Below are 11,068 nucleotides of genomic sequence, written 5' to 3' on the forward strand. Positions count from 1 at the left end.
ATGTCCTACGACAATGGTAAACAAAAGTTTAGGTAATCACTTGTTCATTTTCATTCACTCACGGCTAGAAAACTTTCAAAGTCCACATCCATCCATAATATAATATGAACAGGGAAGTTTGTTGAACTATGATGATCACTGTCTTCATGATACATACAGATGGTACATTATAACAACCACTATTTTCCCTTATAAATACCCACACTCATAGCTTCTAACTTCACACACACTCTTTGTCTTAAAACTTGTTCAATCTAATTTCTTCTCGTAACAATGGTCTTCACCAAAAACACACTAATCTTAGTACTTCTCTGCTTCATCTTGATACAAGAGGTACAAGTAGAAATGGCTCTTAATTTCCTATCACGTGTATCATATATAATATATATCATGTATATCCATTTTCAGGCTATAAATTTCTTTTATGTATACTTTATTTATTTTACTATATTTTCTTTCTCTTCATTGCCTAAATATAGATATTGAGTCATCTTCTACTAACTCATGTTGCTACTTTTTTTCTCCTTTTTGATGGAATTTTTCAGTTGGAGATCTATAGTGGAAATCAACACATGGTTGCAGCACAAATAGGTAAGAGAGATAAATAATAAAAAGGGATAATTTCTTATTTCTTTACAAAATGGAAAAGCAGGAAATTCGATAAGATGAAAGTATACAGTGAATAATTTATTATTAAAGACTTAAGGCATTTTCAAATCACATATATATAATATTGCAAGGTGTTTCTTGTAAACCATGTAAAATTAAAATTAAAATAAAAATAGAATAGAAACCGACATCAACCTCCTCCTTTTCACCTTTTTTGCAATTGTGTACATTGCATATTTTGTGGTTACAGGAGTAGAGGAAACATTACACTGCTTTGGTGGAATATGTGTTGGTAGATCAGGTCCTTGTGCTGGCTTTTGTGTAGCAAGGGGTTACCCTAGAGGTGGAGGTTGTTTAGCAGAAACACAATTGTGTTGTTGTATTCAAGACGATTGAAAGATCTATGCTATCTAATTGTACTTTCTTAGTATGATTGTACAAGTATATCAACACTAGCCTTTAAGGTTTACATAAAAATAAGTTGAAAAACCATATTGCAATTTCAATTTTAAAAAAAATATCGCTATGTATGTATGTATGGTGTGTATGTACACACTTAATCTTATTGATGGGATATAAATTATATTTAGAAGGATAAAGTAATTCAGAATCTAGTGTTTATAGTTGCTGAGCAACTAATTCTTCAAACATATTAGAGGTTTAAATTAAATTAAAAATAAAGGGCTTTAAAAGGAAGATGAAAAATAACAAAATTCTAAAAACTCATTAAGTTGTATATTTATCTATTAAAAATATCATCATAATACTCATTTAGATGATTGAATTCTTAATTATCCCAATATATATATAAGTTAAGTATTCATATTAATTAAACATAGAATAATAGTAAAAAATGGGTAACTATCTTGATCAATAAAAAATTATTTTTAATAAATTATAATATGAATTAAATTTAAAAATGTTTCCCTTGTCTACAAGCTAAGCAAATAAAAGAATCGATGGTAGATTTCAAAATTGAAAGTTTATTCAAAGGGTGAACTTATTGCAACACAAATGAGTGACAATTTTAAATTCATATTTGTAATATATGATTTTGGATGATAATATTAATTTACAGTTGAATATTATTTTTGTTCCTGCAAATTGTTAATTTTTGTTTGTTACATTTTGTTAGATTATTATCTTTTACTTGTATGTTGCAGATTGCAACGGTAAGTGTGGTTACAGGTGCAGCAAGGCGTCAAGGCAAAAGATATGCATGAGAGCATGCAATAGTTGTTGTAAAAAATGCAACTGCGTCCCTCCAGGCACATCTGGGAACACTGATACGTGTCCTTGCTATGCCTCTCTCACAACACATGGAGGAAAACTCAAATGCCCATAAATATATATATGATCACTAGCTATTTATATTTCATATATAATTTCATGAATGTATTGGAAGCTAGCTATACATGCTTATGCAAAAATTAGGCTGAACAATGTGGTAATAAGGTTAGAAAATAAGGCATTTAAAGGAGCACATAGAGCTGAGAGGGCCTTTAATAATTAGCAAGCTAGCTACAAAGGATGGTGAATTGTTGAAATTAATATGATTTGGTTTTGTAATATATTTATTCTTTTATGACTGTTTTGTAATATATTTATGCTTTTTTGACTGTTTGGTCACCACATTTTCACCCAAAACATTAAAACATTAGATTTATGAGTCATATCACTAATTACATACCATCTCATGACACCTAACTATCCAAGCCTGGAATACACCACAGAAACTAGAGAGACCGTGGTGAAGAAACCTCAAACTAATTCTTCATATTTATAATAACTCTTTAGCTCTTTTTTGTTCTCATTGCTCGATGCGAGACTTGAATGAATATCCACTTGGGCACAAATTATACTCCCTTCATCCAAACTCTCACATTTCTTCACTTTGTTGTCGGCTTCATCTTCAAAGAGTTAAAGAACATTATTGTGACAAAACACATTTGCAAAATAAGTATTCTTCAATTTTTCTATCTTCTCATTCATGTTTCATAAATGCTCCATGAATTTTGGGCTTATGCATTTCCATATGGAGAAGTCCATCCTAAACAAAGGAATGTCTAACTTCTACTTATCTAAGAGACAACACAATAAGATGATAACTAACCTCTCCTGAAATGAATGATGCAACATAGCTTTCTATTCCTCGAAGAATCTTTGCTCTAATGTTAGTCTTGGGAAATCCACCAAAGAAAAACTCCAAAAGTGAAAACACAAACATAATAAAAGCCAAAATAAAAAACTCACAATAATGATTGCCATTTGCCACTTCATACCTACATCCACAATCTCAAAAAAGTATGTATCACTCAAACTTCAATTTTCTACAGGAGAAAATTACAAACCCTCTCATATAATCTTTGCACGGTCAAAATTGCAAACTCTCTAAACTCACACAATTGCAATACAATTACGACAAAATTGCAAATTTCTCAATTACAATTTTTTCACGGAAAAATTGGAAACCTCTCATGGTACATATCTACCCGAGCCCCTTGTACACCCAAGAGACTAGAGATGTTGTGATGAAAAAAACTCAAACTAACTATCTATATTTAAAATAGTATAACTTTCTATCTGTCTTTCTTCTCACTATCTGATGTGAAACTTGGGTAAATACTCAATTTGTTAGATTTTTCATTAAATTTTGTTAGATTTTGATTAAAATTATCAATGAAGAAGTTTGTGTCAATTAAATTGCTATCATTTTCAACAACATCAACATCAGATCATTATTATTGAAAAATTTATTTAGGGGTGTAATTAGAATAATAAAAATTTTAGCCCAAAATCCTTAAAAAAAAAAATCCCCCAAAATCTCTCTTCCGTTTATATATTGTTATAGATAATATCATTTCTTTTACAGCAGTTGACCCTATTTTTTTAGTGAGAAAAACTTTAACTTATCTCTAAGTTCTCTTTCTCTTTCACTCATCGAGGAGGGGTGAGCTTATGTCATTTTTGACTTAGAATCACCCCTATGCATCTTTTTTCCTCTTTCTTGCGATTTAAATAAGTAATTTCCATATATATCAAATTTCTTTTGTATTTTTTCGTGATTTTGTCGTTTGGGTGCTGTGTTGTGTTGTTCATCGTCTTTTGCAGCGTTATTTGAGTTCGCGTGCGCTGTTTGTTTGGTTCATATTGAAAGATCAGTTTCAGTCAATCACATATTCAATCAATGATTTGGACGTCAACGTTGCGCGTTTCAGATCCAGAAACATGAGTATTTTGATGATCTAGATTTTATCATATTATTTGTAGGTATTTTGGTGATCTAGCTTTTATCATATTATTTGTAGGTATTTTGTAGTCCATACACTATTAACCTGTGTGCTGTGAGTTTGTTCGTAGAATCACCCTCTACGTACGTTTTTAGCGATGTTGATCATGTTATTTTATCCGATGTATTCTATCAATTTGAATGAATGAATATGTTTGTGTTTTGTCAATAATAATAATAATAATAATAATAATAATAATAATAATAATATTCCTTTTATAGTGAGATTTTATAGATAATATTGTTCCTATTAGTGTGAGATAATTCCTATTTTAATGATATTCAGTTATTTTCTTTATATATATTATAGATTATAGATATATACTATTTTTTTTATTATATTCTACAAAAAAGTATATTACCAAGTTCCAACAAGTGAGAGGAATATTGAGTAAATTTTTTTATTACTCATATTTTTTTAGACATCGTATCCACCTATGGGTATGGGGTATCCTTATCTTCAAAAACATGTAAATTCCTAGCAAACCAAATGTTGTAGGATAAGGCAGCTAGATAAATAAGATTCTCCTTGTCAACAGTGTTAATCATATGCTCTAACCAGTCTTTAAAACACCCATTATGCTTCTCAAAATTAATCCTCATGGTGTCTGGGAAATGTGTTAATGGACCAAATCCTCTTCCAACAGTTATCTAGGTTATTAGCATTGGACCTTCCTTCTCTGTTAGAATTTTTCCAGTGGAGAATAGCATTATAACCAGATTACTTTTCATTTTTACTTAGAGGTTATAGTCCCAACAAAAATCCAATGCATCTAATAATTTACTTAATTAAAATAGAATCCTACAACGAGGAAATAACCTAGACAATACGTTTCTATGTCCTATGACAATGGTAAACAAAAGTTTATGTAATCACTTAGTCATTTTCATAGAAAACTTTCAAAGTCCAAGAGGAAGTTTGTTGAACTATGATGATTACTTTCTTCATGATACATACAGATGGTACATTATAACAACCACTATTTTTCCTTATAAATAGCCACACTCATAGCTTCTAACTTCACACCCATCTTTTCAGTCTAAAACTTGTTTAATCTAATTTCTTCTCCTAGGTGATAACAATGGCCTTCACCAAAAACACACTAATCTTGGTACTTCTCTGCTTCATCTTGATACAAGAGGTACAAGTAGAAATGGCTCTTAATTTCCTATCATGTGTATCATATATATCATGTATATCCATTTTTAGGCTATAGATTCTTTTATGCATACTTTATTTATTTTACTATATTTTATTTCTCTTCGTTGCCTAAATATAAATATTAACTCATGTTGCTGCTTCCTTGGTAATGGAATTTTTCAGTTGGAGATCTATAGTGGAAATCAACACATGGTTGCTGCACAGATAGGTAAACGATAATTTTATTATTTCTTTACAAAATGGAAAAGCATGAAATTCAATAAGATGAAAGTATATAGTGAATAATTTATTATTAAAAACTCAAGGCATTTTTAAATCACATAGATTGCAAGGTGTTTCTTGTAAAGCTTGTAAAATTTAAATTAAAATAGAATAGAAACCCACATCAACCTCCTCCTTTTTACCTTTTTTTTTTTTTTTTTTGCAATTGTGTACGCAGCAAAATCTTGCTTTAGGAATATATGTGCCGGTGGTGACTCAGGAGCTTGTGGCGACTATTGTAGAAGAATTGGTTACATAGGTGGAGCATGTCAACCAGATTCAACGGTCTGTTGTTGCATGGGCGATTGAAAGATCTATGTTGTCTAATTGTACTTTCTTAATATGATTGTACAAAGTATGTAAGAAAAATAAAGTCTTTAAGATTTTCATAAAAATAAGTTGAAAAATCAATATTGAAATTTCAATATAAAAATAAAAGGCTTAATTGCATGTTTGGTCCCTTATGTTTATTTTAGTTTTCAAGTTGGTCCCTTACGTTTTGAAAGTTTCAAGTTGGTCCCTTACGTTTTAAAAGTTTTCAAGTTGGTCCCTTACGTTTTGAAAGTTTCAAGTTAGTCCCTTATGTTTATTTTAGTTTTCAAGTCGGTCCAAAACATAAGGGACCAACTTGAAAACTAAAATAAACATAAGGGACCAACTTGAAAACTAAAATAAACATAAGGGACTAACTTATTCCAACATGAGCAACGTTTTGGACCAACTTGAAACTTTTAAAACGTAAGGGACCAACTTGAAACTTTCAAAACGTAAGGGACTAACTTGAAAACTAAAATAAACATAAGGGACCAAACATGCAATTAAGCCAAAATAAAATTATTGCTATGAATCTTTGTTATTAATGAAATGTTATAACTTACTTAAAAAATCGCATATATATATATATATATATATATATATATATATATATATATATATATATCCTTTTTTTTTAACAGGCAGAAATGAGACTTATATTAACAACGAACCGTCGCCTCTTCCGCACAAGGTGTGCAAAAAGAGAGCGACCAAAGTTACAACATTAGTTTGATCACAAATGGCAACTGAATCAAAGGGGTAGCTAACCTATACCTAAACACAAAATAGGACAAGCTAGCCAATTATGCACCCCTAACACAAAAACTGCATTAGTTGCCTTCAACCACCAGTAGGAATGCAATTGAACCTTTTCGAAACACTGCTGAATAGAAATTTCTGTGTTATTGAACTGTCTATTATTACGTTCAGTCCATAATACCCAAACACATAACATCCACAGCAATTGTAAGAATGAACGTTTTGTCGATGCACCACCTAGCAAATTAGTAAACTGTAAAAAATGAGCAGACACATCATCTGGGTCAACTCCAGACACCCCAATCCAAGCACAGACCATATGCCATAACCTGCTAAAAATGGGACATGAAACAAATAAATGTTGAGTTGTTTCCACATGTTAGAGAGTGCAATTAGACTTAAATGAATAATTTAGCTATTTAGTTTAAGAGTAAAGTTATATTAGTTTGTCCTTTTAATTGTGGTTAGTTGGGCCTTTCAATTAGGTCTTAAGTCTTTAGGCCCATTAGAGTTACTATCCTTCCTATATAGAATTTTGCTCTCCACCCAGCACGTTTTGCTCGCACCCTGCAGCCATGCCAATTTTGCCCCTGCGCATGTTAACTAACGCAAGTGTAATACTATGCGTTAGTTAAGTAACGTTGCGTAAGTTAAGATGCGCAAGTGTAAAACTCTACGTGAGTTAACTCACACATAGTATTACACTTGCGCGAGTTAACTCACGCACTACTGATACATCAGTACAGCATTGCTGTACTGATGTGCATTGAATGCAGTTTGGGTCCAAACCCTAAAATGCTCGTAATTGAACCTAATTACGTCAGTTTAACAATATTATTGGATAATACGACTTGGTGCATCAAAATTACACCAAAACATCGTTTTTTTTCACAATCACATAATCACACATAACGATCCAAACGGTCCAAATTACACAAATTAGCCGGTAATGACCCGTAATCATTTAAACACACTTAATGACACGTAAACGATCCAAATTACAAATAATTAGAGACAAAGTAAGTAATGCAAGCAATAATTGGTGTGACATAACCGGCCACCAAAAAAAAAATTCATTTCATTTAATATATATATAATATTAGTTACATATTGGCCACAAATATACAAATTACATAACCGGCCACCAAAAAATATGTCGGGGTGTAATACCACCAAAAAATAGGACGAACACCAACCGACCTATAACTTTCCTAACCTATTATAACCTATCTAAGAGGTCTAGTGATATTCGAGCTTCACAAATAACACCGGTAGGTACCGGATTAGGTTCTTGAATTTTACCAATTCGAGCTTGAATTGGAATTTGGACTTTAAATGGTTTGAAATTAAAGCTTGGTTTGACATCGCCGGAACCTTCGCCGGAACCTTCACCGGAACCTTCTTTTTTGGCCGGTTTCGGTTCAACGCCATCATCCGCGACTTTGTCAACCATCTCCCTAAATATCTATTGAATAAAAAAATTACAAAGGAAGAAAAAATAAATTACTTGCGGAACAAGCTAACCAAGAACAAAAGTGGCGCCAACAATTCAAAAAAACATGGATGCACAGTGGCGTGACTTAAGTCACGCAGCACTAATGCACTTGCACCAGTTAACTCGCGCAGCAAGCTAACATGCGCAAGTTAACTTGCGTACCATACCCTACTCCCTACGAAAAACAGACGAACCAAGCATGAAAACCAGCAAAATGAGATGAGTTTAGATGGTACAATACCTGATATTTGATGCTTGATGAGCGTAGAAACTTGCTTCCTGACGATTTGCAATGATTTGGGATGATGATTTAGACCCAAAAAATCGCACTTTTTGGGTTTTTGAAGGTGGAGGGAAAGAAAATGGTGGTTGGAGTTCGGACTGATGGGTTTCGTTCAAAAACAGGAACACTGCGTGAGTTAACTTACGCAGCGTGAGTTAACTTGCGTAGCGCATGTTAACTTGCGCAAGGGCAAAATTGGCATGGCTGCAGGGTGCGAGCAAAACATGCTGGGTGGAGAGCAAAAATCTCCTATATATAGTGTCTTTGACACACTATCCAAATCAATCAAATGAATCAATATGTTATTTTATTTTCTTTAGTTTATTTATCTTTATTGTTATTTACTTTTTATTGCTTTGTTTCTTTTATTTTCATTGAAGTTGTTCCAGCTTCCTAACATTGGTGCTTTCATTCTTGATCTCAACCCCTCCCATGGCTGATTTTCCTTCCTCCCATCCATACTACTCGACCTTCACAGCCACCAATATCACAACAGCTCCATTCCCCAACCTACACACACCATATTCAACTTATTCCCCTCCACATCCATACTCCATTTCTCATCCGTATTACTCAACCATCACAAACCCCAACATTTTACCTCCTTCACCTAGCCAATACACAAATCCTTCAAACCCATATGCCTATGGAAATCTAATCTACTACAACCCATACAATCACGGCTACACACCACCTACACCCACTTCATATTCAAATCCTTCTAACCCATACCCACACATTATTTCAGATCCATCATCACCAAACTCATACCCAAGCCCATATCTTTCATCACCAAACTACCACAACAACAACCAAAACCAAACACAATACTCTTCTTCAAAACCTGTTGATGCAATTCAAAATTTAGAGATTATAAAAAAAGCATTAACTGAGTTTTCAGAAGCTTATCAACAATCTACAAATGATTTCAAAGAGCAACTTTACAACTCTCATCCTTCTATCAAAGCAACACTTGAAGAAGTGAGGAAATCATTTGAAGCTTCCACAAAAAATATTCGGGAGGTGTTTCAACAACAATTGCATCATTTGAAGGAGGAGTTTGAAAGAAACATGGAGAAGATTGAGGAAGAAGAAGAAACAGAGATCATAACCTCTGGAAAACAATTTTTGAGCATCAAAACTATGGAGGCAGAAACAAAAACGCATTTTCGGAAGGAGAACGGAAAGGTGGGTCTTCATACGTTTTCTCTGTTGAAGCCACCGACATCCAATCTATTATTAAAGCCTCCGACGCCATTACCGAATCTGCTCAAAACTCAGGATTCACAACCAATGGCTCCTCCGCCGCCGCCACCAAAACCACCAGATCCAATCATAGCTCTGTCTCCAACTCCACCTCTTGCCTTGCCGCCTTCTGCAAAGCCACCGTTCACCAGTTCATCTACGCGACCACGACCAAAACCACCATATCAGTGTTTAATCACCATATCCTCACCACCGAAAAGGTTCTTGGTTCTATTACCACTGGCACCACCGACACAACCTCAACCACCAGATCTACAAACACCACCGGAAACAGTCTTATCCCCATCTCCGGCACCACCGTCAATCAATCCATTTTTTCGGCCGCCGGCGAAACCACTGAACTCTGTCTCACGCTCACCGCCTCTGTGCTCACTTGACACAATCTCATATCCGGTCCTGTTCCCACCGCCGCCTAAGCCACCGGACCTGCAATCGAATTTCATCGCTTATCGTCCTTATGTGTTTACGTACGAACTTGTTTTGTTGAATCGTACTACTAATACCATATTCCAATCTCAACCATTGGATTCTCAACTTGTAATTTTGGCACAATCCCAGCCGTCCATCAAAAGTAGAATCTGTGTAAACTTTGACTAGCCAACAGAAAATCACCACGTGTCATCCCCTCTCTTTTGTTTGTTCTCAAAGGTGTTACATAGTACACCGAGGCAGCTGACAATTTTCTCAACGCGTCCACCAACTTGCACTAGTTATCCACACACATTTTTTCAATACGGGCCTATCATTTCCCTCCACTTGTCCATGGATTTATGCTTGGTGCCAAATTACTTTCCACGTGCAATTTTTTTACACCAACTATCAGCAATGTTTTCACTCTTTCCAAATGCCAACACATCAAGTCCAATTGTGGGACCAGCTTTCTCACACAACTACAAAGTTTTATTCAAGGGTTTTTCAGATTTGTGTTTGAGAGCATTGGGTCAAGATTGAGACGCACCTCAAGTTTCACCGCCACACAATTCAATTGGGCATTTTTACATTCGACCAGCCCGTAAACCTCCCGACTTGCTTCTAAACCTTGAGGACAAGGTTCAAGTGAACCCGTCGGCAATGTTAGAGAGTGCAATTAGACTTAAATGAATAATTTAGCTATTTAGTTTAAGAGTAAAGTTATATTAGTTTGTCCTTTTAATTGTGGCTAGTTGGGCCTTTCAATTAGGTTTTAAGTCTTTAGGCCCATTAGAGTTACTATCCTTCCTATATATAGTGTCTTTGACACACTATCCAAATCAATCAAATGAATCAATATGTTATTTTATTTTCTTTAGTTTATTTATCTTTATTGTTATTTACTTTTTATTGCTTTGTTTCTCTATTTTCATTGAAGTTGTTCCAGCTTCCTAACACCACATCCCCACAACCAGTGACACACAACTGCGCGTCAGGGCCAAGCAAACCACGAGTCAATAAATTCTCCTTAGTTGGCAAGCGATTACGGAGGAGTCGCCAAGCAAGAATTGACACCTTCAACGGAACCTGTCTGTGCCAAATTAAATCAGAAACCTCAGTAGCCGTATTAGTAGCATCTGAAGTGATCAAAGCATAAGCCGAACGGACAGTATAGCTTCCTGAAGGATTGTGAAGCCATTTCCAACGGTCTGGAGTATT

At 34.3% G+C, this 11,068-nt stretch overlaps 1 protein-coding gene and 1 long non-coding RNA gene across 3 annotated transcripts; both read left to right on the top strand.

Annotated features, from left to right (window-relative positions):
* Nucleotides 1-124: 124 nt before the first annotated feature.
* LOC146958121 (cypmaclein-like) lies at nucleotides 125-2,180 on the top strand. Of its 2 annotated transcripts, none has more exons than XM_085741307.1 (3): nucleotides 125-333; nucleotides 546-591; nucleotides 1,773-2,180. In XM_085741307.1, exons 1-3 carry the CDS (start codon nucleotides 274-276, stop codon nucleotides 1,952-1,954), a joined length of 288 nt encoding a protein of 95 aa, XP_085597433.1. In that variant the 5' UTR covers nucleotides 125-273; the 3' UTR covers nucleotides 1,955-2,180. The 2 variants fall into 2 exon arrangements, with proteins under 2 accessions (XP_085597433.1, XP_085597434.1); XM_085741308.1 differs by lacking the exon at nucleotides 1,773-2,180 and adding an exon at nucleotides 860-1,219 and having other exon boundaries at nucleotides 180-333.
* Nucleotides 2,181-4,890: 2,710 nt separating this feature from the next.
* On the top strand, nucleotides 4,891-5,833 carry LOC146958122 (uncharacterized). The gene is made up of 3 exons (XR_015025002.1): nucleotides 4,891-5,040; nucleotides 5,223-5,268; nucleotides 5,500-5,833. It is a non-coding gene; the product is annotated as an uncharacterized LOC146958122 (long non-coding RNA).
* Nucleotides 5,834-11,068: the final 5,235 nt, after the last annotated feature.

Source organism: Medicago sativa, chromosome 1 (assembly GCF_051527215.1).
Source record: "Medicago sativa cultivar Bolivia chromosome 1, Bolivia_mono, whole genome shotgun sequence".
NCBI lineage: Eukaryota > Viridiplantae > Streptophyta > Magnoliopsida > Fabales > Fabaceae > Medicago > Medicago sativa.